Here is a 26919-nt window from a genome sequence, read left to right on the forward strand (position 1 = left end):
ATACTTCAGCTCTGCAAATTATTCTCTATAATTAAGAGGTATTTCAAGAAAGTTATCTTTGCTTCATTCCACAAGGACTGGGTAACTGCAATTTCTATAAGTTAAATTTATCTGTCTCCCTTTAAATTTAGTTAATACACCCTAAAAAAATTAATCCATTTTTAGGACCCTCATTTTCCTAGAATATGAAACATGAATTTGCACCTCCATTGTCAGGTCTCTATTTACCATCTATAAAATAAGCTTCATTTTTGCTTAGAAGTCAATAAAATTGACGTTTTCTATTTTCACCATTTTAACTTCTCACCACCTTAAGAACTTGTCTATATGCCAAATATATACAAATATATACATGCTTCAGTATACTGAGGCGCACTGCAGCTCTACCTCTAGCAGTAAGCTTATTTGTTATTACTTAAAAGCAAAAAAGGTTTACGCCTATTTATTTCATGACTACATCTCACAGGACATTTCTTTTTCTGCGAGAAGTAAATAATTTATGTAAATGTGGTTTACTTTAGATATTTCAATTTTCCCCAAAATTCCTGTTACTTTTCCTAAAAAGAAACATGAACAATGGAATAAGAGTCATTGCAATGGTAGTCGGACATTTTTCCAGTTACCTGAACAAAGAAGTACAGAATTGCCAGTGGAACTATAACGACAGCGAAGAGCGGAGTACTTGCTATAATTACAATCATCGTTGATAAAGAGGTGAAGAACGTTCCAAGGAACATCAAGATGGTCGGTGGGATTACTTCATCAATCACGTAGATGTCCTTTGAAAAGCGGTTGATGATTCGGCCGATTGGAGTGGTGTCGTAGAAGGACTGTGGGGTGTGAAATTTGTTCTCCAGCAGAGCGGCGTGGAGCGTCCGGGCCGCGTTAATGCCTCCCATGGCCAGGGTGAAGGAGCAGATGAGTACTATGAGGCCTAACAGGTAAAGAGGAGATGTGTTAACCACTGAACGTGATGCTCTTTGCATTTGTTTTTTTGCACTGAACGTCGCATTTGTTTTGCATTTGCATTTGCACTGACCATTTGCAGCTCTTTGACTCTTGGCAGTTTCTGTCGTGCTACAAGGGTTTTTTGCTTTACTGTATTCCCTGTCCACCCTTCTCTTACCATGCACATTAGCACTACGGTATTGTGGTCACTGCTGTCTAAGGCCCAGGAACATGTCCTGTAGGGTTTCACCATACTGTCCACCTGAGACAGAAGCACAACCATTTTCCCTCTGCTTTCCACAAACCTCCACAAAGACCTAATGCTACAACTTCACCCCAACCCTTCAGTCTCTTTTGCACCTGTTTAAACGTTTTCTCTCCCATTTACCCTTCTCAAGCTTTCATGTCACCTGTTCAACCCCAAAAGCGTGGAGCTGAGCTCAAATTCTGTAGCTTCAGATTGCACTACCTCTCTTGCTTAGGATAGGATTTGGGGGGCAATTTTGGCCCACCAGAAATTGGTGCCATGGCTTTCCCACCCAATTCCTCTTTGCTAAACATTGAGACATCGTGACTTTGTCTGGTCTCACCCTGCAAGAGGCCCAAGGCAGCATAGACTCCGATGCGCATGGCTGTGTTGTGCTGAGTCCCATTTACCACCGGCTCGTTGGTCCAGTCACTGAGCCACACGTTGGCCCCGATGGCGGCAGCGTTTTGACAGCAATATAGGAAACAGATCACTGAAGAAATGACAGGGCTGACAGCCTTCACATACTGCCAGAACACTGTTAGCTTCACCTGCAAAATGACACACCAAAGCTGGTTTGTACCACTCAGGCAATCAGGAGTTCAGACAGAATAAGAGAAGAAAGTTCTTAGTCACTGCTAAGTTCAAAACTGCCCAAACTCTAACACAGCACCGAGAACAGTTCCTCTCCCTGAGCCCCAGGACAGGGCAATGACTTTCAAAACAAGTCAGAAATTTCTCCAAAATACTCCTTTCCTCCATTTTGAGGAACTGTAGTTTTGTTTTAGTTGTTAATACTATGCCAGAGAAAAAAGAAAAAAAAAAAAAAAAAAGAGGCTGATCAAATAGCAGCAAAGGATGGGTAACAAGAAAAGGAGCCAAGTTTTCCAGGCAAAAGAAGCAACTTGGCAGGCATATCAAGCTCAGGGCTACTTTAGATGGTCTAATTTAAGGAAAAGTGCTGAATATGCTTCCATTCCAGTGTCTTTACAGCAGCTTAAATGAGGTACCAAATGCTAGTGCACCCCAACAGGAACATAAACACATGATGCTTGGGGCAAAGAGTAAAGATGCTATTGTTAAAGTAGTGCAAAAAGGCAGAGACTCAGGACAAAACTCAGTCTCTAAAAAAGCATTAGAAGGAATAATTAAATGAACAAGTGTTGTTGATTAGGGACTTTGAAAGCTAAAATAATCCACAGAAACAGTTAATTACTTGTCTGTGCCATGGACCACATACATCAGACTAAACAGTACACACTGAGCCTTCCGAAGTGGAGGGAAGGGGCTTTAAACCTTCCTGCTTCTATTCCACCTGCTGCTCCTTTCTGGCCCTTTCTTTTACTTTTGTATTCCCACCTTCCCTTTTTTCCCCCCTTGTCTTCTCCTTTCCCCTGTTCCCATTTCACCCCCTGGCCCTGCTCAGGAAGAGTACAGCCCCTCCTGTGCCTATAAGCATAAAACGCTCTCGAAGATGGGCCGGCAGGTATCGCCTAGGCAGACCAGGCCTGCTGGCACACCGCAGGCAGCTGGCTCGTGTGACCTGCTGCTGTGGATCATCACATCGCCAGTGCTGCAGCTGGACTCAACAGCAGCCAAACAGTTTAAAAACTTCACAGTGCTGAAAGCTCTGCAGTGCAAGGGCAGGGCTGACAGAGAGCAGTGCTATGCGGTATCAGGTGACTGTGGCAGGAGCTGCAAGAGATATTTTTTTTTTTTTTGCTTTTTTCCCTAAGTAGACAGCCCTTGCCAGGTGCAGAAACCTCTGCCAAAATCCCAAATCTGAACGATCAGTGGCCACCAGATTAATGCTTCAGGCCTGCAGTCGTGATTAATACAACACATTTAACAGAACTGGATCAAATGTAAAAATAAAAATGATTTTTTAAAAAACAGAAAAGAAAAAGGTAGAAAAAGGGAGGAGGAAATCAAACCATACCGTTCCCGTTTCAGTGGTTTCAGCCTGAATAAGTTTCTCGTTAAGATTTTTTCTTGGCAGAGGAGGCTCTGCTGGCTTCTTTTCACAGACTCTTCGTTTGGTTGACATTTTGTTGGGACATTCTCCTCCCTCAGAAGATATTACACTAAGCTGCCTAGTTAAAACAAAAGAGTTATTAGGAGAAAAAGGGCATATTGTGGCAGTGCTAAAGGAAAAGTGGGATGCAGCAGACTGGACTTATTCCCAGCTCTTCTGCCGAGTTTCCATGCCAGCCTGACCCACAGCTACGGGTGCTTGTCCCACCCCTCTGGGTGCTCAGTGATGCCAGCAATACAGAGCCTAACAAAGGCTGTGGCAGGGCTTGGGCTCTTCGATGAAGGCTTGTAGAGTCTTCACCCCACGACAGACATTTCAAAGCTAACGCCTGAGCTGCTTTGTTTTCCTATCAACAGTAGCTGGACAGCATCTATGGGTATGGTTTTGAAAACCGTTAAAGATTTGCAAGGTTCCCAACAGAAAGGGGCAATGCAAAGGGTTTATTTGTCACGCAGCTGGTAGCAGTTTAGTGTTGTGTGGGTGAACACATTCAGTGGTGTTACCTGAGAATCACAGCATTGCTCTAAGAAATTGGTTCCATTCAGATTATACAGAGGATTGCAGGAGTAGATGTTTGGTCTTCTTCGCATATTGCTCCACATTTATTTTCAAAAGGACACTAAAGCGATTTATTTATAAGAGAAAACTACGGAAACTAAAGCCCAGACTGAAAGGCATGTGGCTAACATCTTTTAGATGCGTTTCACCCCAGACGTGGACTATAAACACGTGAACCTCATGTTTACCTAAGAAACTGTTTGCGGACCTCATTCGTCACTGGTTCATTATCTGCCAGATCAGTGTGGATGCTGAGGGTGTCTTCAGCTAGCAGGACTTCTTCCTCCTCCAGCACTGCAAGACAAGACCACACCTCAGATTTTCTGCTGAATAAAGCAGAAAGCACAGAAAAAGGCGCCTATACAAAGCAAGAAAATCAATACTGCAGCAGGAAAATGATAGTGTATAAACTCGCCCGTAGTTTTGCTTACAGCCCTTCTGTGCATCACTCCTAACTAAATTGCAAAGATTTTGAGGCAGGTGGGTGGCCAAATGCAAACATCACATTCCTTTAATGCACCAGAAACATTAAGCAACAGTGTCATAGTTGGCTCTCGCTAAATTCACTTATAGGGCATGCTCTAGGCATGATCTTGGGATGGGGGAGTCACGTCAGGAACTACTGCAAGCCTCTGCTGTTGCTAGAAGATGTCATGCACATTCCTCTCTGCCTGTCTGGAGAGAAGCAATGCTGCAATCAAAGGGCGTGGGAACGCTGTCACACAGAGGAAGCATTTACCAAAATGCTTTAATCTTGTACCATTTTATCAGAATCAAACCCAGCTGAAAAGTAACCCAAGATTAAAATGCCATTTGAACTTTGCTACATGAAAAAACCAACAACATATAAACAAAGAAAAAATACCAGACTGTGGGTAGCCCCTTTGATAGCAAGCCCAGTTTGTTCTTGGCTACTCCATTTTCCTGCGGAGCTTGACCTTGATAATTGTAAAATAAATTCCCAACTTTAAAATAATTTCTAAGACAAGAATTGCTTTTTTCTGGGGCAAACCACATGAAGTTTGAAAGAAATTCATGAAAACATTTAGCAATAATACAGACCTGGCCATAGACAATAATCTTCACAGTAGTGCAGAAAGGCAAATGCCAGATTATCATGAAGAAGCAGGGGATGCTTCATACAGAGAAAATATCTGTAATCTGGCAGACAGTAGAAGACATGTTTTAAGAAAAAGCAAAAAAGCAATACTGTACTTGTTGGTTCATCCTCTTCAATGTCTTCATCAAGTGCATAATTTCGCAGGAATTCTGCAAAAGCCTTGTTTTGTTTCAGAAGGTCTTGGTAAGATCCCATTTCCGAGATTTTGCCATCTACCAGGACAACTATATGGTCTACCTGAGGCAGGAAGCTGATGCCATGGGTCACCAGAATTCGGGTCTGGATAGGGAAAAAAAAAAAAAAAAAAAAAAAAAAGAGATACACCCCCCACCCCCCCCCATCTTTCAGTTGTCACTGTGGGGACTAACACTACTCAGCAAGCCAAACACTACCACATTTTCAGGACAAGGAGTGAGTTATCGTGTCAAGGTGAAATGCCAGGGGAAATGTGCCATCCTTGTTAGCCCAGTTAGCTTGGAAATATGTACATGAACTCACTGTGCTTCTTCCTGCATGCTGATATAACCATACAGGGAAGTAAACCAACTGAATTATCATTCGCCGTTTCCCTTATGCTAATTTTCTTTGCAGCCCTTCCCTTTTGAGCTCTGATATGGTCCGAGATCACAACAAGAGTAGAAGCGGAAGCAAAGAGATTGCGATTTTTTGGCTGCGTACTGCCAAAGACCTCTGTAAAACCAGTAAGCTGTTACAACTTCCTCACTGCACTGCCTCCAAGTAACAACAAGCAATACCAAGCTGAAAACCTTTACAAGTTTCTGCAAATGCCTTCTTTCTGGAGATCTCACAGCAGGGATTTTAAAAGACAGACCAGGTTTCTGCCTCTACGTGTTCTGACTAGATCACACCACTTCTGGGGATGCCAGAATAGCAGCTCACCACAGTCTACGCTCTGGGGAAAAGGTGTCCACATTGCCAATTAAACACAGAAATTCAGGAATGATTTGGCACTCAAGCCTTGGCAGTGAAATAGTTTTCTTGTCACCCATCAGTGTTTCTCAGTTTGTGTGCATTTTTAAGAGGATCTAAATGCCAGCTTACTTTCCCTTTAAGTACCCCATCTGGACCAATAACTTTGTCAAAGATGTGCTTTGCAACATGCGAGTCCACGGCAGAAAGAGGATCATCTAATAAGTAAATGTCAGAGTTGCTGTACACTGCACGAGCGAGGCTCACTCGCTGCCTCTGGCCACCTGAGAGGTTGATGCCCTGAAGAGAGAGAGAGGAGAGAACAAAACATATCACACAACAGCAGCTATGACTTTTCATGGCTCTCACCCAAACACTGGGATGCTAAATTGAAACATGAGACGCTGAAGAGAATAACCCGCTCAGAGCCAGAGCCAGGAACAGAACGCCTCTAAATCTGTTCACTGCCAAACTTCCACTCACCCAGCAATCTGGAGACAGAATAAGCCTCTTGCTTAATAAGCTCCTGAAGGGAGCTGTTAAAATGCAGAACTATAAAAAGGAAGACCATCAACCAGGATGTAAAATGCAAACATTCAAAGCAGGGCTGTGGCACCTGGAACATCTTCCACATCTCTCATCTTACATACACATCCACATATCCACCCCATTTCATGAAATCTATCTCAAATTTAGTGGCCTAGGAAAAAAATTTTCTTTGTTGGTAATCACAGATGTAAAAGTTTCTCATTAAAATGAGGTGTTAAAGGATGATCATATCGCTTTTTTACTTGAAGTACGCCATATGTTCCCTCCCTTTTCATCACTACAGGAAAAGGAAGGACTTTATGTATTCTGGACAGATGCACTTTTACAATTGGACAACAAATGGAGGATGCTATGATCTTCCAGGGCTAGAAGTCCAATTACGCATCACAGTACAAACACACACAAAGTTAGGAGCAAGTTTTAAGTCCAACTGCCTTCCACAAAACTGCCCCACATATTTCACTATTGACTGTAGCAGGGATGCCATTGTAATGATCAAACCAAATCAAGTGCTGGCTTTACAGCATTCTCTCTTTAGCCAGAACAGGAATTGCCAACACATTCTGACCTGGAAAAAGAAAAAATTACCTTCTCTCCTATCTCAGTCCGATCTCCTCCTGGCAGCACTTCCAGGTCAGTTTTTAAAGCACAGTCCTCCAGGACATTTTGGTATTTTTGTTCATTAGGAGCTTGGCCAAACAAAATGTTATCTTTCAGCGTGGCATTCTGGATCCAGGCTTGTTGAGGCACATAAGCAACAGAACCCTAGAACAAGGAAGGAGAAAGGAAACCTCTGCCTTGTAACAAGCAGCAATTCATGCTTACAACTCTAAAATCTGCAGCACGTATATATAGCTCCTATTTGATATACATTCCCATTATATTAGATGTGTGCTAATTGCTAATGCACAGTTGATAGAATCAGGAAAGTTGTTTCATGCCACTGAAGTCATGTTCACGCAACTGAACAGGTGTGGGCAAACCCCAAATAAACATGCAAACAAGCTGCCATAGGAGCAAACAGCACTCCCTCTCCAGCCTGATGTGCATTATAAGCAATGGCAGAGTAAGCAGCACATTTCCATACCATCATTAAACAGCATCCTAAACAATACCAACCTTCACAGCCACTTCTCCTTCCAGCTTTTCCAATTCACCCAGAAGAGCAGACACCAGAGAAGACTTCCCACAGCCAACATGGCCCACAATGGCAACCAAAGCACCGCTGGGGACCAACAGATTTATACTGTGGAGGAAACAGGCTGGAAATTAATTAAACATTAGTTTACTAAAGACATTATGGGTCTTTAAACAAGGGCTGAAATACACAGTGACAAATAAGCCTGACCTCTCCCTGACTGTATATAGTAAGCCTAGCTTGGTCAATGGTCTTCTCCCTTTCTTATGCACAATCAACTGAAACCAGAACTGTAGAAGTAAATGGAAACCCAGCACTAATCTATCTTGTTGGCTGTTAAAGCAGTAGGGTTGGTAGGAAGACTTCCAAGAGCCTTTGCTCTGTCATATCAGTCCATCAGCACATCAAATGGTTAACAACCATTTTGAAAGCAGACAATCTTCCAGAAGTCTTTTGGGTTTTGATTTTAAAACCAAGAGCAATTGTACAAAAGTGGTGAGTGAATACATTCCATCTAAACATCTAAAAATGTTCAAACATCAAGCATCTAAAAAATTTCACTCTAGTACTGTATTTCCAGTGCTAGTAAATAGGGTTCATAACAACACCAGAAAACCCAAACTTCCAATTAAAATCCTACACTGTTTTCCCCACTATTTTCTTAAAGGTACTGCTTTAGGTCCTGGATTTGAAGGTAAACTGATATGGAAATGACTGATGGACACAGTCTCTTTGTCATCACAGTGCCTTTCACTAATGAAATCAAGCCAAATTTCTGTTTGCACAAATCCTAATGTAGAACTAGGGCTCTAATTCTTATGCAGATTCTTACCAAGCAGGTAATTGATGTTTTGAACACCACCAGAGATTTTTTGTTTGGTTGGTTTGGTGGTTGTTTTTTGTTTGTTTTTTTTTTTTTTTTTTTAAATCAACATTCACAACAGGAAAACTCAAAAGCACTACAATTATTTCTTTCATTATTCTTTCCCCCTAGCTGACTTTTGCCTTACTGCTACTTTAGGAAGTTACCAGGTCATTTTTAGGCCCAGGTGGCTAGCAATTTGAGCTGGAGATGCATGGCTCTTTCTGAAATAAACCCCAGAACACTAAAGTCAACCTGGCTGCAGATTTGGTTGCCTGAAACCAAACTGGCTCCTTTGAATTACTTGCAGGTTATCAATGTAAAACGTGCTAATATAATACACTCAGCACAGCAGCATGAGCTCCTCGGACTGAGAGCTCTAAGAATACTCACCAGGTTTCTGTGATTTTGATCTGACAGCAAAGCATAACTAACATTAAGGAAGTATATGCTTCCAGGCAAATTTTATTTCTAGTCATTCAAATAGGCAAATGAGCAAAACATGCACCTCTGTAGTCTGGAAATGGCCCATCTACAACCACAGGGCTAAGTCTGCCATGAGACTTAAAAGAACAGACCACTGTCAGCACACCCAAGTCCAAACCCACATATCTTGACTGTCCTCATAATCCATCAGATCAATTTGATTTGTCCAATGCTTCAGTTAAAAAAAAGAAAAGTCTATTTAAGAAATGAATGTAGCCTTTCTGTCCTTGAATAGGTAACTGCCTAATGCTAGTCGCTGTGGAGTTAAAGCCTTACAGCACTGTTCTGTAAAGCCTAAACACCATAAGGTATGATGATTAGCTCCATGTTTTAAAAGCAGAAGAGATACACGTGATGTATGGAAATAACCTTGTCCAGAAGTGAGCCTGCAGATACGACTAGACATCTTTCAAACAGACCTCTCAGGAGCCAGAAACCAGGAAGATGCTGTATTGCAATTGCAAGAAAGAAACCTTACTCTTTCAAAGATGGCTTAAGCTCCTTCCCCCAGCTGAACGTCCCATTTGTTACGCTGATGGCATGGCCTGTATGACAAAAACACAACAATAGAGAAGGCAGGAAATGTATTATACAGAACAGCACAGCTAAGAGACTGGCAGACAGAGCAATTGTTATTTACGGGTGTTTCACGTATACCGCAGTTCCCTTTTCTACTGGCATGGGAAGCACTGTCTCATGACTGTGGGTCACAAGACAGGCTTGTTTAGCGTGAAAATCACTGTTCACAGCTTAAACTATAGACTGTGAGCTTACAGACCTATGGAGCTGAAACCCTGTCCTGCTTCACCCTGCCCTGGTGAGGCTGGTCCCAACATCTGTTGCTCAGATTCCTCATGCAACTGTGTGCGCAACTATGCTTAAGAAGCCACTTTCAAGTCATCAGGAGACCACTGCATGGTGTTGACTTCAATGTATAAGATTAAATTTGCCTCTGCGCAGCTTTTTGCTTGCCACACTCAAAAGTTAACAGATCTGCAGGCTTTCTTTACCTCCTGGTGGGGTGGTGTATAACAGTAATCGCATGACAGCCACACAGCCATCCCTCCTCCTCCTCTGTCTACAGCATCACACACAAAAGTTTTGAATCACCAAAGTGCATTACATGAGAAAACACTTTTTTTTTTTTTGAGACCACTTGATTTGCTTATTTGTTTTGGAATGCTGTTTCCACCAGAAGAAATCAAAACTGTTTACAATGTTCCTGAGCATTTGTGCAGTGCAAAAGGTTTGAGTCGGTCCCTAGTCAGTGGATACACTTCATTATTCAGCGCTGTTAGCATCCAATCCATTGCAGATGCAAACTCACGCCTAATAACTCAGCTCAAAGCTCAAAAATATAGTTAGAAATTTTTTTAATTTCTACATAGCCTGAACAACAAACACACAGTTTTCAAAGCAGCAGCCTCTTTCTTTTTTCAAACCAAGACTGTTATTTTCTTTTTGCTTTTTTTTTCATAACACAACCAGTGCAAAACAAATGAAAGATGTTTGTTGTATTACAATAGTTTAGAAATACGCTGATGTCTTTACCTGGTGCAATCACTTTTGTTTCCACACAGTTTGGATCAAGTTCATCATGACTCAGGAACTGCTGAATTCTCTTTAAGGAAACACTTGTCTAAGAAAAGAGCGTGGCGTTATTTCATCGTTCTTTTAACGGGGTCTTAATGCTTTTACTACTGAAAAAGAAAGCACGCAGAATGGCTTAAGCTTTCACCCTACAGGCTTCCTGAACAGTGACTCATTCTGTCCCTGCAATCAGTCTCATGATGAAATACAAGCTGCTATCTGTGAAATTTCTCAGACCAAGCTGAGCTCATCTGAGTGAAGCAAAATTCACACAGACAAGCTGACTCAGAAGACGTCAGGCTTTCCAATACAGGGCAGCAGCAGAGAAAGGATATTAGAAAAGCAGCTAACGGGCAGATGCAAGGGATCTCTATTTCAGAAACCAGGGACATCTGGGGTTCTTGTTGTTCAAGTTGTTCAAAACAAGTTACACACCAGCCCGTCCTTACCTGCGCAATGTTGCTAATGACTTGTGGAAGCATATTGAGGGGAAACTTTAAGATATTAAACAAGGAGAGGGAGACAAAAGCCTTTTCTGCATCCAGGATGTTCTTCTCATCCACCGACACGTACACAGCAAATGTTGTCAATGCTACCTGAAAGCCAGAAAGCGAGTTTACTGTGAGACATATGTAATATTTTGACATTTTAAAAAGCAGTCAGGTCTGATAGGCATCTTTGAAATAAACGTATCAACAACAAAAGTGGACAAATTCTTCATTTCTGACCTTTTCAACATGCTTCAGGAACGACAAGTCATGCGAACAAGTTGATACAAAAAAAAGGCACATGGAATACAGTAACTTTCAGGTTACTATGGCTACATTTAGTTGAACTAGGTGATTCAGGAGGTGAACTACAGAACCTGGGTAAATAAAAATGAGAACCGGTTATCTGGCTGTGGTTTGGCTGCATTTCCAGCTCCACCTAACCAAATTTTCCCATCATAAACTGCAGGCTAAGCAAGCAAGACTTACTGATCAATAGGAAAGGGAGCAAAATCCAAGTTACTTGGTTTGGTGTGTGACAGGGACCATCCACTGCGGAGGAACCATCCTAAGCAGTAAACTAACGGTGAGCAGGAACGGGAATGTGTACTTAAGGAAGTGCATTATTGTTAAGGAAACATGAAAGAGGCAGGATCTTGAGGCCGTTAAAAATATTTCTGCAGGGTTGGGGCTTTGATCTCAAGAACAGTTGGCTAGGAATACTTTTGACAAAGCACTTATCTCAATGTTTTTATACACCAGAACCAAAACCCTTTCTGCAAAATGGATCACAGTGCAATGAAGTGGAAAATAGAGGGAAAGAGAAAACTCAGGAAAAAGCGTTTCAGAATTGGCAATGTTTCATTTGGGCTTTATTTTTTACATTAAATCAGTCTTTTTTTAGGTTGCAGGGTAATTTAACAACTCCCTCTCACACTAAAACAAGCGGAACACTGTAACATGAAAGGTAGAATTGAGAGCTTAAGACAGACATTGTCCTGACTGACTCAATTAATTTTATTTTGGCTATTTTTGCTATTCACAAATATCTCTGAGGTTTCAAATTCTAGTTTCAATTTGTTATGGGAAGTACTTTGAAGTGGTTGGAAATTCTCCCGAGACAGCTATTTCCAGCTTCCACTGGCAGGCTTTATCAAGAAATACTTTAATACCGATTAACAAAAAGGCTCTAGAGAACAAGGAACTTTGCTTCAAAGCATGTGAGTAATTTTTTTTTAAAAGTATTTACATTTTATTCCTATGTACATTTAGCAAGCAGAAAGCCTCACACTTATCATTCAAGGATGTGCTTGTACAGCTTAGAAAATCATGCAAATTCAATTTACCAGGAATGGCGCACTGATCCATGCAAAGGTGGACAAAGAATTGAGATAGGCAGATTTTTTCAAAACTCGCAGCTCATTCTTTCGTATCTCCAACACTTTTTCTGAAAATGATGGTTCCCAGGCATACAGCTTCAGCACCTTTATACCACCCAGAATCTCATTCATTAATTTAATGCGGGAGTCTTTATATCGCATTTGTTCCACCTAGGTTATTAGTAAACACAGGAGACAGACTGTCACAGGAATGACTAGAAGAGAGTTTTCAACATGTTTTCTCACAGCTGTGATGGTCCTTGGGCTATTTCTAAAGCAGATGCAAAAGGTAATTAAAGAAAGCCAGACTGTTATCAGGAAGATTACTGTGCAAGTCTGTACCTCCAAAGAAACCAGAAATCAAAGAAAATGGCTGAAAAGCAGATTACAAAAGCTTTCTGCTCATCTCCACTGTTAAGGACTACATTTTCAAAACCACCTTAAAGAAAAACTCAGGCACTTTACAAAAATACTGCCCTACTTCTTCCTTTGATCTCTTTATTTTTTTTCCCTGATACTCATAGTTGTATTTCTTAGGGCATCCTTTGAAAATTGTGGTTGTTCCTAGGGTCTGGTTGTTTCGGGTTTTTTCTTCTACACATCAGAATACAGTGCTTCATTCAGCTACTTTAGAATTTATTTTTTTTTTTCAAAAAAAATCCCTGCTCAGCTGTATAGACAAAATGGAAAATTGTGTTCATACACACATGCACACCAAGTTATGCAGCTCTGAACACCTTTTAATGAGGCAAGGGAGAAAAGAATTGTTAATACTAAAACGTCAGCATCCAAAAGATTTAATGGGAAGTCTGAATGTCTCTTTAAGGCATGTAATAATACCACTCTGTTACTAATGCTGTGCTTAAATGTCATAATTCATATTTGTTTTCCAACTCTTACCTTTTCTACATCAACAGCTTGATATTTTTTTTAATCTTCCTAACAGTCACTGATAGGTTGCACAGCACAAGCCACTTACTAGATTTTTCCAGCACAAAGCCAGAGGGCACTATTATATAGTTTTTTTCAGCCTTCCTTGACTAGAGACGACTTAGACTACAAAAAAAGGAATAAAGGATCCTTTTACCTTAAGATAATAATTCAAATTTAGCCCAGCTCAGTGGGAGTGAAAGTCAACACTGGCTATTAGCATAAAAAACAAGCTGCCAGGTTTCCGCTCCCATCTCTGAAGTCATTCACAGCTTAAAGAACAGCATTTAGTTGCCCTTTCTCTAGACGCTCCTAGAAGAAGGTACCAGGTGAAGGGATATGGAGACTATGAAACTTCTTGCTAATCCTAGAAGCTGCTCCAGCAGCATGAAGAGCCACTGACTCAGCGCCACACCTTTCCCTTAAATAGCATTCAATTCACTATGGAAAAACTATCTGAGAGGATATAGTTATTAAATAATCAGTACAATCTTACTCATAAGTAAATTAGTGCAAATGGCAACTCATTAATGGTCAAGACAAGCACTGATGCCTTCATTTCTTATAGCACAACTGCCAATTCAGGTAACGTCACCTTCTTTGCCAGTACCTTACCTGGTACGCTCTGGTTTTTATTGCTATTGCAGAGTTAAATGGGATAAGTAAAACCATCACGGCAACTCCTGCCAGCACAGAAGGCCCTAAAGTCTTGATTGGGGGAAGAAAAAAAAAAAAAAAAGAAAAAAGGCAAGGTAAGTTGTTGTATCCAAGTGCTGCTGTTCCCTATGCCGAGCATTAAACCAACAGTAGGTTACAGAAATGAAAATTCATGTTTCACATAGATAAGTTAAACTCCCAGTGAAGTGTTCTGATTCCACAGAACAACTGTGAGGAGGAGACAGAAAAATATGACAGCATCCACTTTGAATTATTATTATGCTAGTATCGGTGATAGCAGAGTGCTCGCTGGTTTACCTGTTAAGTGGTTCCCAGTGGGAGGGGAAAGTAAGTTTGAACTAATGCAAATACAGAGCTATTGAGCAAATGTAAAACTGGAACAGATAAGCTACATGGAAGGAATTTTTCCATAAACTTCTTTCTGATCTATGCAACACTGAGTTTACCCAGTACCCTCGGTGTGGGTAAAAGCATATAAACTGCTAGCTACTAGAGCTCAGCTTACCAATGAAGCAGTAACTCATAAAGCTGCTGCAGCTTAATGGCTTTCAAGTCTAAATCCATGTGGTCAAGTTGGTGCTACTGTTTTATGCAGTAAAATAGATTCATTGCATAGAAACATTTTAAGCATGAAAGGCAGTGTTCAAGCTGGAATAAACCAGAAACAACTTCACTGTAGCAAAGGAAAAATTATTGTGAGATTTGTTTCATGTTGACTTACACAAAACTTTTTTATATGGCATGATATAATTTTTATACATGGCTTAAGTTTCCTATGTCCAGTGGGTTTTCTTTGGTTTGGTTTTTAAACCATTTCCTTCAAACTCCCATTTGTATCAACTACTGGGAACACTGTGATGAGTCCAAGACCGATCCTAACAAAGCATGGTAGGGACAGAAGAGATATAAAGGCTAACTTTTGCTTCAAATGCCTTATCTTGCTTACCAGCTGAACAAAATAATTAAAAGACTAATTGATCGTGTACACCAGTACAAGCTATTTTAATACAAGGCAGAACAGTTAAGTTTCTAAAAAATGCAGTGGGTCAAAGTAACAAAAAAATAATAAGCTTGCACATCATTTAGATGAATTCTGAAAAAAATGTCACAATGTACCTGCCAGAGGAAATACAAAGCTAGAAATATCTGGAGTGGTGCAGACCACAACATGTTCAGGAAAGTCATAAGGTCCACGAAACGTTGGGCATCCACTGACATCAAGTTGACAATTTCTCCAACAGTAGATGAGCGCTTTGCTGAGTTTGTGATGACTAAGGACTGAGAAATAAGAGAGATTCAGTGGATCCACAATCTTGATACATATGGAGAAACACAGAGAAGAAATCCTCAGTTATTAGCAAAACAAGACACTCCCTGAGAATGTGCTTCTCCAACAAGAATAAAGTAATTCACACCTACATCAACTCCTAATCTCCAAAGAACAAGACTTCATGAAATGGTTTGCTTGTGAGCCCCTCCATCTCAAGCAGTATGTAGCATTCTGAAGAAAAACCTAGTTGCACCTAATCAACTTATAGTACAAACACGCTATTCTCCTGTGTTTATTTTTCTGAATATTTGAAGTGAACCAGTATTTGTCTGTGCTATGTTTGGTGACCTACCCGTACACATTAAGCTGCTGACTGCTAGAAAATTCTGTGAAGTATAACAGAATTACACCTAAAAACTCTCCAAAATCCCAACCTTTAATATTCCAGGAGGCTATTGTTCTCCAATACTCCTGCTCTTCCCTGACTATTTGAGAACTGAGGCCACTTGCTCAGCTATACACCAGTGTTCTAGCCCATTAAATGCTTCCAGTCTTACCTTTCGGTATATCACTCCAGTGATCCCAGTTCTCAGCCTCATCCCAGTAACAAAGCAGTACTGGAAATGCTGATGAAGTATGAGTGTCTGCAGCACAGCACAGATAAACATCAAAGCCGCAATTAAAAATCCCCACCAGGCTGGGGCATCTTTGTTCTTAATGAAGCTGATTAATACACTGTTTTTCAGAAGATTAGGGAAGGAAAAGGAAAAAGAAACAAAAATAAAAAACATGCAGCAAGTTTAATGGGACATAACACAGCTTCTTTCAACTATGGCATCCTGCCACATCCCCTCTCTAACCACAAAAAGCAAACAGCTCTCCAGGATGCAAGCTGAGTTACGATTTGAGTCAAACAACATTGCAAAGATCCAACAGCAAAACTTTGGCTTTGCCAGCGAGAAAGTCCACTTGCAAATGAGCCTGTAGAAAATGAAATATGACGAGAAACTCTAGGTTTCCCTTGGGATCCAGTGTTTAAACACACAGCTCCCTGTCTGAGCTCTGTTAGGCAGCCCCCCAGGGCAGAAGGTGAATGATAGGACAAAGTAGGACAGTGTAGTAAAGCAAGCGAAACCAGCTCCTTACCCAAATCCTTTTCAAGCTGCCTGAGTCCTTCTGCCTGCGGTGTTTTCCCACAAAAAAGCTAAATTAAAAGACATCCTCCTGGACGGATGCATAAAGAGTTCTTCACTCCTACTTTTTTGGTAAAATGGTAGTACCATTAAACTGGCTGTATCATCTTTTATTAATGAGCCATTTCACACACACCGCTGCGCTCCCTGTGAGACATGCACGCTGCCACATCACAAACTAGCAGAAAAACATATGGCAATGTCCAGTGTTCTCAAAAATCACAACTGTGGTTTCAGCCTACTGACCAGAGTATTGAATTGTCAAAATATGGGAGGAACAGAGATTTGACTCCAGGGTTCAAATCATCAGCAGGGGGAAAATATACCTGGAAACTACAAATCAGGCCCCAAAAGCCTTGAGTTAGAAGCATAAAGTTGCTACATTTTTTTTTTCCTTCTAGTCCAGAGAGATCTTCCTTCTGCACCGCACCAGTTGTTCATGCTATAAGTGGACAGCTTCAGGAAAACCTCTTCCTCATAGTCCCAGGATGGGATTCAGCAATCTTTTTAGAAAAATAATACTAACTTATGTGCAACCTGCCAGACAGCCATGGCTTTTCATTTTCTCTTAACACTAGCAGTGCATTTCCCAGGACTGCAAAAATTTAGACTTGAGAAGAAATTCCCCATCATATGCCTTGAGATATCACTGACATCATATCCAGGAATTTATGCAAATTTGAGAAATTCCCAGAATAGATTATATTTAATCAGTGTTCTCAGAAGGAAGCCAGCTGCCTCCTCTTCAGTAGGAACTCAGGAAGAAGACAGACTGTAAGCTATTAAATGTCACCATACTGGGTCAGACCCTCTTTTTAGCAAATTTCTGGGTATGTCACAAACCACCCACAGAACAACATGAGCTCAGAACACAGCTCAGCTCCACACTGGTGTTATTTTAAGACACATTCATATAGGAGCAGGGCCCTCTCCTCTCCCCTTTCTCACATACACCTGTGGCCTCCATCCAAACTCCATCCCTCTCTCATGCATTATCAGCACTATGTGCTCTTCAATTGATTCGGAAATAAAAAATAATAATTTTATATAAATGTTGCTATTTCCACTCCTGATTTTTTCTTAGTTAATGATTATCTGGTGAAATTCTTACTTTAACAATAATACTAAGAGAAAAAAATGTGGGGATCATGCAAATTCCTTTATGGATCAGGCTGAACAACTGGTCTCCCTGGAGATGGGAGGTACAGGTGTTCCTCATACAAGGAGAGTCTGAGGACATACTGTTTTTGTCAAGATCTGATGCTCTTTTTTTTGCTTTTTTTTTTTTAACAGAACTGTAATTTTCTTTCACGTGGAAACTTACTGTAAGTGCCTCACACTTTCGCATTGCTGTGCACAACTAAGAACACATGAACTCATCTAAATGGTCCAAAATCTTTTCCAGATGACAGCGGCATGGCCAAAGTACCACTTAATTGAACATCACGCTTCATTTGTACATCAAGTCACACTACAGCTGCGGCCACCACCAGCACAGGTGGGTATCAGATGTACAGAGACTCCTGGATCCAGCAAGCAGTGCTTCACTTTGATTTCACAAATAATCCTTTAGAAACGGGGAGAAATTGCTTTGGACTGCTGCACGGAGCAACAGGTAATTTGTAATTCAAAGCTGTCGATTGGTGACGGGCGATTTACGACTCTTGCATTTCAGTGAAGCCTGCCCAATTTACAGCTTAGTCCACAATAAAGAACTCCTGTCTTATGGCATTTCAGTGGGAAGGTGAGGGAGCACACACATACAGCACTGTGAGGGAAACTAGCTATGCATTTCAAAAATAAATACTCCGTGCCAAAGCCAAACCTCCATAGGGATTGCGCATAGAAACTACTCACACAGTAAACCAACCTTAACAGCTGAGGGTTGACAAAAGAAAGCAGGTCTTGTATTAGCTTGAAGAAGGAACCGATTAAGAAGTACGGCCCAAAGGTCCTCAGCAAAGCTTTGAGAAAGGAAGGCTTTCTGTTGTGCTTTTTGTCTCTGATCAGAACTTCTGCTTCCTCTGGACTGTCACCAACGTGATTCAGCACATGGTTAGATTTCTTCATATATGTCACATCTTCTTGCCTAGGGGAATGAAACAAGCAATTAGAAACAACTGGCAAAAAGAGTATCCTTGCCCTATGTGTACAGCACTGCAGGAACAGCTAAGTCTGCTCCTTTCTTTGCTCTGCTACTGATTAACAGCAGGACATTCAACAAGATCTAGATGTGTTCAGGGATAGCCACTCATGTGTTACTAAGTCTTGTTTTCTTTTCTTTTTCTGCAGTACTCCATAAGCCAGAAAACTCAATCACCGTGGGATGAGAACATGGCCCAAGGAGTAGGAGATGAAGGCTTGACTTCCTTTGGCAAAAGGACAGAGTTGACCTTGAACCTCCAATTTCTCATACACTGAATCCTCTAACAGTTGCTATTTACATACCACAAAAGGCACCCTCGCCTAGTCCTTCAGAGCCTGTATTTGTTATTCAATTACTAGTTGCACTAAACTTTAGCCTTATCTGATCACACAGCAGCTTTCAGAGAAGTAGTCTGAATCCCTCCAGGGAGACAAGCACTGAATCCCACGCCAAACTAAGAGAGGAAGCAGGCACAGCCCTCTCAAAATACAGTTTTACGTTCCTGGAAACTTGAAAGAGTACAAACCATAGCACCTCCAAAGCTCAGCCATCGCCAGGATCTGGGCCACAGCTATCCCACGTTCTTCCAGGAGAAAAAAATTTTGGTTTAGGTGCCTAAATTTTACCCAGATGACAATTTAAGCATTTAAACCCCGTTTGGCTGTATTCCTTGCTTACCTTGTGCCTCTCTTTCTCCACCTGGAAAATAAGCCAACAAAAGTGACCTCTTCTGCAAACCTCTTTGAGACTGACTGATGAAGAATGGACCAAATAGATCCCTGCTGCTCTCCAGGGCTTGAGGTGGGTTTTCTAGAAGCACCTTTGGGGTTTAGGTGCCTGACTTCTGTTGCCCATCAATAAAGAGGGAGCGCTCTGGGAAACTATTTCCTCCATGAATTGCTCTCAAAGAGCAGCCTGGCAGCTCTTCTACCCGCAAATACCAAATTGCTGTTGTTTCTTGGGGGCTATAGGACCTAGAGAACAATTTCCTGAATGTCAGCTAGGAAGGGTTAAGTCCAGGTGGAGCATGGAGAAGGAAATGAGCCTGGGGCACATAAGCCTTAAAAGAAGGGACAGATGGAAGAGACACCCTAGAAACAGTGAAGACTTACAAGAAAGCATTTGAAAAATAACTTGCAAGTACTACCAAGTGAGGCTGGATTTATGATTCTTCATAAAGAGGTGCAGAATTTTTGGAGCTGGCTGGCTGCAGAGTCAAATAATTCCAACAGCCTGTGAGCACTCAAAACGATCGCTCTGGCTAACAGTCCACAGGTAGAAACTTGTTCACATCCTTTCAAACAGAGGCGTTGTGCAAATCCCAATTTCTTTACAATAAAGTTTGAGGGCAGGGGGAGAACCTAAACCAGACAATTCTATTTTTTTCCCCCCTGACAAGAACAAACAGTGTTGTCTTTGTCCTTCCAGATCAAACCTGGAGAGTTTATAAGCAAAGCCTTATTTTTCTGGCAACCAGGCTGTTAAACTCATTGAATGATTTGCAGAAACAAGAACACTTGCCCCTGGCTTTATGCTATTAAAAATGTTTATTACAGTGAGCTAACAGCAATGCAATAGTTCTCTCTCAGCAAAAAAATCCCAAAGGGAGAAAATGCACATCTAGTGTTTACTACGGGTAGCTAGGTGAGGTCAGGTTTTCAGCAGTGTGTGGGACTGCTCACACCCAGTTTTTTAATCAAAACAAAAAGCCTGTGTTTGGTTTCCAGTATTTATAGCAGGACAGATAATAGATGCTGACTATCTTATGGGAAAACACATAGCTTTCTCCATGGTGATGACAAGGCCCTACATCTTCAATTTGTCTTCATAAGCATAGTCTCTAAAAATCAGAAGCTAACTAAAAATGAGGCAAAATGCCATCTCTCTCTTCTCCACCAAGCACAGCTCTAACTTTCGCAGAAGAAATGGCACTTTTCAGTAAAGTGAGCAAGTAGACTTCAGCCATAGATGCAAAGAGAGCAAAAGCAAAGGAAAAATACTCTTTGTATGCTTTATCTATAATAACAACTTAAATCCACACTGATCTCTCCTGTAACTCAGTCGTAGCAAATGAATTATTAGCAATTATTTGATTCAGAAGACAGCTGTGAAGCAAAACGTAATAAAGGTTTTGTAGGTTTAGGAACAATACAAATGTGATAACCATTACCATAAAATAAGTTTAAAGCTTTAGCTATGCCAGAGTTGCAATGACTTAAGTTTTTAAAAATAAAACTACTGGGTACACTGCAAATATTTTCCATGGCGCTTTCAACACATGCACAACTTGACACAGCATTTTTAATGTCCTAAAAGCTTGGTCAGAGCAAATTTAATGAGAAGAGTTAAAAAAAGAAAAAAAGAAAAAACTACTTACAACAGCTCCTAAGCAACTACCACTAACGTTATTCGACATGAAGTAATTGAGAATACCTACCTATATTTGAAGAATAAGCACAGCCACAACATTTTTAGAGTTATGTGAAACCCAGCAATCTGGAGTACAGTGATTTGCTTTGTTTTTGCTCCTTCCCCCATCTTAGAATCATTAATATAGTTGCCAAAAAATTTTACCTGAGCTAAACACAAGCCAGAATTTATGGTTAAATTCATTGCCAACTGGCCCCAGTTTGTGTGAATAATTTCCAAAATGCAATGAACCCCATGACAAAACTCCACGCACAGTTTCTGGTTTCCTAGCAAAACTTTTCCTGGACCCTAGGCACTTCTGCACAATGGCTGTGCTCTTACTATATAAAAGCCTGGGGAGTAAGATTTATGTCTGTGCAAAAAGACCAGAACCCAGACAATGCATGTTATTCCATACCAGAGACTTTAAGGAAAAAAACAGTAAAAATCCCAAAGTAAAACCACAATGCACATACACACAGAGCACTCGTGGACAAGCTGCTGGTGTTAGTGCTGGAAACCTTTCAGATTTTAGCTGCGAAGTGGAACTCTCCACATCATATTTAGCCTTGCCAAGAACCTTACAACTCTCTCCTAATATTATCACATAATAGGGTCTTTCCAATTTGGCAAGGATATGCACAGAAGAGAACAGAGGAAAGCCTCCACACAGAGAAGAAATTTCTACAATGAAAGGAAATGGAAGCGCAGGCCTCCTCCTTATTGACATTTTTCGTTTGAAACACATTATTATCACATCTATTTGTTTGGAAACATTCTGGAGACTAACCAGTGGGAGAAGGAAATACAGTTGCACAACAGATTCCTTAAGATTAGATTAGAACAGAACATGCAATATAAAGGATATCCTCTTCGGCATGGATGTAACTATATGCAAGTTCTGACCCCCATCCCATTTTCATACGAGTGTATGAGAATATTGCTGCTAACTTTCTAGGCCACAGGAGTAGGGTCTCAGAGGTCTTAAAGTGGGATATCTCCTCCCCTCCTGCCTTTCACATGTTTTGAGTTTCTTATCTTTCCTGTACAAAGTGAAGAGTTGCTCACTGCTAAGAGCCTTAAAGCTAAGAATAGTGTCAGGTCAAAAAACTCGCTATGGGGATGATGTGGAAATCCTTTTGGCTTATGGTGCTTAGAAGTTGTGCTCTAGCATGCCTAGGAGGGATGCAACTGTGGGGTTAGACATCTACCAGTTCATTTTCTACAGTCCTACCAACTCAATCCCTTCTGCTTATGCATCTCCAGCCCTTCTCCACATGGTAAATGGCACTACCTGCCCGTGTAGATATTAAGCACCTAGTTAAAAAGTGTGTCAGTGGTACACAAGCCCCAGAGGGCTTCTGCTTGCCTCTGCCTACACGTATTAAAATAAGCAAAGTTGACTGTCAATACGAAGAACAGATAGGTTAAAGAGGTAGGTGCCATTTTTGGTTGGCTTATTTTCAGGGATGAGCAGCTTATTAATGTTGAAATTACTCGGATCGATCTCTGCAGGACTTGTTCATATACTTACTGTTTGCATTCTGCTTTTTCTTTGTTCCACTCTTTACTTAGCTGTGCCACAATAATTTTTGAAGTATCATCTTCATTCAGTGACCACAAGTCTTTATCTTCAAGGGGCCTTTTGTACCCAAGAATTGCCATGCTGCACACATATGGAGAAAAACAGTCCAATTCAGTTTGGCTAACAGTACTTAAAATATTACTAGTAACTCTGGCACTATTAAGTTAACAAAGGTAAGAAAACACACCTCCGAAGAAAAGGTGAAAATTATACCTCCATCTCCCCTTTTTCCTTGTATTGATATTTGCAATTAAGAAAAAAGACATTTTGTAGTTTAGATTACATGTATTTTAATGAGAACATCACTTCAGAACAAAAGGACAATAAAAGCCACCTACTAGAAGCATTTGAATAAAACTGATGTTAAATGAAAACAGTGAAGCTTTAGAAGTGAAAATAACTAAGTCTATCTGGAATAGCTGTCAGAGGTGAACAAAATGCAGAAGTGAATCTCAAGTTAAAGAAAACTCAGATTTCTCTGAAAACTACAGTTCCTCAACTGTAAGAGGAATTTTGTCGAGGGATGCAAACATCTAGTTGCCAAGAACCTCGACAGGGAAGCTGAATGTTCAAAACTCTGGAAGTTTAGAAAGATCACACTCTCCCACTAAAAAGAATGAAGATCACAACCCCGTCCAACCACTAGGGAAAAACTGGGTCTTAGTACGACCTTTGACAGCTGTTCTACTTCCTTATTGTAGAGTAGTAGTAAACCCAATCTCAAATGTGCATCTTTAATATGCATGCCTTTTAACAGCAGTATCAGTTGGTGGTAATCATTTGTATAAATAATCCAGTTTACTTTCCCCCTTGGAAGGAAAATGTCCTTATAAAAAAGCATCCACCCATGAACCTCAACAGGAAACGAAATGCATCCTCAGATGGGTGAAAGGTTGCCACAATTAATCTTGTGGAACAGTCTTGCATCCTGGTTTAGGTAATGATCCAGCATGCAGTAAGCACACCAGGCTGTATACCCTATCAGTTATGCCACAGTTGTTCAGAGAACAAGTTTGGGCAGTATAAGCACTCTGAAAGCTGTTCCTAAAAAGGAAAATCCAACATCAACGCCTTACAGAGGAAAAATCTCTGTATTACTAACTCTGTGCAATACATAGCACAAGTAGAACATGGGGTTGTCAGCTGTCCAAGGGCTTGAAGAGAGAAGCTCACCTTGTAAACCACCAAAATGTCAATCTTGACAGGAAGCCTGAAGTTAGCTCTGGACATGGATTCTATAATAAAGTTATGGGGGAAAAAGCCCACAATAAATAAAGCAAGACATTTAGAAGACAGTTTATTTTGATCAGTTTTGATATATTATATGGTATATTACATGCATGTACTTATGTCCTAATAAGACTTCAAATTAGTTTCTTTCATTTCCCATGTCATATAGAACTCTTTTTAAAAATTGCTTCATATACTGCCTTTAAATCACACTTATATAAAGCGAAATATCATTCTATAGTTTTTGAAATATTCATTTGAAGAAATGAACTCAACTTCTCTCTCAGCTTGGTTCAAACATAAATCCAATTATAGAGACCATTTTATGAACTGGAGAAGAAATTTAACCTGTGACACCACTAATATCTTCTGTTATTAATGTTTTTCCATCTCTATTCTCAACACATATAGAACTCATTCGTTAAGACAACCCTTATAGACTTTAGCTAACTCTAAATGAATGTTAAGCAAGTAGACCACCATCTTCACAAAACCTACTCTTGAAATAATTAATATTACACTTCAATGTTCATAAATGTATTTTAAACTGCTGTGAAGCAGCAAGCAGGTGAGCTACTTGCACTACATAATTTGCAGTCATTACTGATGGCACATATAATGGAAAAAGGCTTCAAACCCCAATATTGCTCTCCATACCCAGTGTTCGTAAGGGGACTACTGACTACTGCAATCTCAACGACAATCCAAAGCTGTTTTCAATGACAAGTATTCTTAGTGGAACTCTCAAAACATGACATAGTCTGTAAAATGCAAATAAAGCAAAGTAAAAATACTTACAGGATCTGTATTAACAGGGGAAAAAAATGGAGGCTTTTCTTTAAAACATGAAAGAATCAACTCAATGATTATCAAAGCAAAGTAGATGTAAAAAGTGGTAAACCTGAACCTTTCATTTACATGGCCCTAAAGGGAAAAAGAAACAAAGTAAATGATTGTTTTATTGTGCTTCCCAGCCCACCCACCCCCAGCACACACACTCACACACTCTCTCTCTCTCTGACTTTTTCACAGCTTCTTTTGGCAATTCCTTTCTTCCTCTACAGTTGAACACTGTAAAGTAGTTGCTAGCAGGATTTATCTTACAAAAGTATGCACGTACTCTGTAAAGTGCCTAAGAACATGCTTATCTCCAAGCTTTTCATTAAATTTATGTCAAGTTCAAAGTGCTTATACATCTTCACTGCATGCAGACACCCTCTGGAATCAGGGCTACATGACATCCTTTTAAATTACCTCCAGGGATTCTTGCAAGATCATGTCTTAAGCATAGGAATTGTCAACCGAGATCACAGAACATCCATTTACTTTAGTATCTTGTCACTGACAAGTAGTCAGTGTTAAAGACTTTCAGAAGAAACTGCAAAAAAACCACTGTATTGCATAAGTTCCATCTGCTCTAGAGATATTTCCTTTCCTACTCATGAGTCCGCAGTTGACTTAGAACTTCTTTTTGTGAGGATATGCCCCTCATACAGCTCTTTTGAATCATCTTATTGTTCACTTAAAATGTTTAAACCTTAAGTGCACGAGAAAGAATATTTGGTCCTTGGCAGTTGCAAGAACAGGAGAAACATTACCGTCACCCGTTCTAAGGCTCTGCACCCACAGTTTTAAGTTGGCTAAGGATTCAAACATTGATAGTCCAATATTCATACTTATTCACCACTACTACAGTTTTTAAATTGACTTCAAGTGGCATTTGAAAGGGTCTCAACAGGACTGCAGCTATTTTCTGAAGAAGTTCCGCACATACTGTCATTCAAGGTTTAATTCAATCTCTGATGGAATATTTATGACTGCCTGATACAGCAAAATCCTTGCTAAAAGCATAATGCTGCTAATAGTTACAGAAAAGTAAGTATAAAAAAAAGAAACCGCCAAATGGAATCAACGCTGATTTCACTCAGGAGAAGCAATCACCTTAATGTTTTTTCAAATATTCTTTTTCACTCCCAGCCTTTGATGATCTAATCACTGAAGCAATCTGTTTTGCCCTACTTAGTGGAATTTGTTTCCGTGAAAAACATGACAACTTTCTTGCTGTGGGATAACCTGCTATGTTTTCAAACAGGAATCATAACAGCCCAGCTTTCTATCCTCTCCCTCCAACTTTCTGTTCTCTATTTACAGCCACAGTTGGAGTCAAAATGCTATCCTCAGCACATCAGGCACTGACAGATGAAAGCCTATGGAGCTATATAATGTGGCCAAGCTGCCTAAGCAAAAAAGGAACATTACATATTAAAATGTGTCATCTCCGATTACTACCCAACCCTATTTAAGCATGGCAGGGGAAGGGGGCTGCAAAAGAGAAAAGGAAGGAAAAAAGAAAGCGTGTGGGGGGAAGACCCTGTTCTAATGTATATGCAGCATTGGTACAGCCCTCACATGTCTGTCAGGTTTCCAGTATAGCCTTGGGCTAAGCAAAATCTGCTTTTTGACACTGCATGAGAAATCCCAGTTCCCTTCAAGTTACACAAGTCTCAGTCAAGGCAACAGAACCAAACTTCTCTTTCTTTCTGGCAGAAGCTGGGCTCAGATCTGACTCCAAACTCGGTGATTCATTCCCTTGGAAGAGACATTAAGGCTACAGTTCCTGTTCTCCAAGTGCTAACAAGGATGGCATGTTACCTGTGCTGTTGTAGTCATGATCTTAGACCGGAAAGGCCCCACGGCACAGAGCACAGACAAAAACCAGAAGATAATGAGCACTCCAGAGGACTGAACTCCTCTCAGCCTTTCGTACTGAATAAGCAATGTAGCTAACAGCTGTAAAAGTAAATACAGGAACAGTGAACCAAAATCCCATCCCACTGCTCCCCCTATTCACACTCTCAGTTGGCAGCTATTACCGTCATCGACAACAGGACCTCTCTGAAATAAGGCCCCATCACAACTTCACAGAAGTTGATGGCTAAACCTCCTCTACCTACAGAAAGCAGCAAATAACTTTATGAAATAATATGGTTTTACTGTTCTCAGAACCTTAACTTCAGAATTCAGTTTTTAAACCAGACTTTGCACCTAGGGCTAGGCGCAATTAAATATTAGCTACAAACATTTTAAACACATGTAAAAGCGGTCATTTCTCCAGTCCAGATGGACAATCAGGACTTGTCTGGTAAAC

General features: G+C 40.6%; 1 protein-coding gene across 2 annotated transcripts in view; it reads right to left on the reverse strand.

Annotated features, from left to right (window-relative positions):
- ABCC3 (ATP binding cassette subfamily C member 3) overlaps window positions 1–26919 on the reverse strand; it is a 50674-nt gene that overhangs the window by 6968 nt on the left and 16787 nt on the right. Inside the window, exons 4-23 of one of the 2 annotated variants that reach the window (XM_056342370.1) lie at window positions 26424–26561; window positions 24570–24695; window positions 23715–23776; window positions 22491–22622; window positions 18272–18490; window positions 15766–15943; window positions 15055–15216; window positions 13876–13968; window positions 12298–12501; window positions 10913–11059; window positions 10425–10512; window positions 9352–9418; window positions 7507–7633; window positions 6976–7152; window positions 5971–6138; window positions 5004–5187; window positions 3977–4082; window positions 3135–3288; window positions 1539–1746; window positions 624–934 (exon numbers count right to left, since the gene is read on the reverse strand). In XM_056342370.1, the coding sequence (XP_056198345.1) occupies window positions 624–934; window positions 1539–1746; window positions 3135–3288; window positions 3977–4082; window positions 5004–5187; window positions 5971–6138; window positions 6976–7152; window positions 7507–7633; window positions 9352–9418; window positions 10425–10512; window positions 10913–11059; window positions 12298–12501; window positions 13876–13968; window positions 15055–15216; window positions 15766–15943; window positions 18272–18490; window positions 22491–22622; window positions 23715–23776; window positions 24570–24695; window positions 26424–26561 (3051 nt within the window). Of the gene's footprint in view, window positions 1–623; window positions 935–1538; window positions 1747–3134; window positions 3289–3976; window positions 4083–5003; window positions 5188–5970; window positions 6139–6975; window positions 7153–7506; window positions 7650–9351; window positions 9419–10424; window positions 10513–10912; window positions 11060–12297; window positions 12502–13875; window positions 13969–15054; window positions 15217–15765; window positions 15944–18271; window positions 18491–22490; window positions 22623–23714; window positions 23777–24569; window positions 24696–26423; window positions 26562–26919 lie in introns of those variants that run through there. The other variant, XM_056342381.1, reaches the window with a different exon arrangement.

Source organism: Falco biarmicus, chromosome 1 (assembly GCF_023638135.1).
Source record: "Falco biarmicus isolate bFalBia1 chromosome 1, bFalBia1.pri, whole genome shotgun sequence".
NCBI lineage: Eukaryota > Metazoa > Chordata > Aves > Falconiformes > Falconidae > Falco > Falco biarmicus.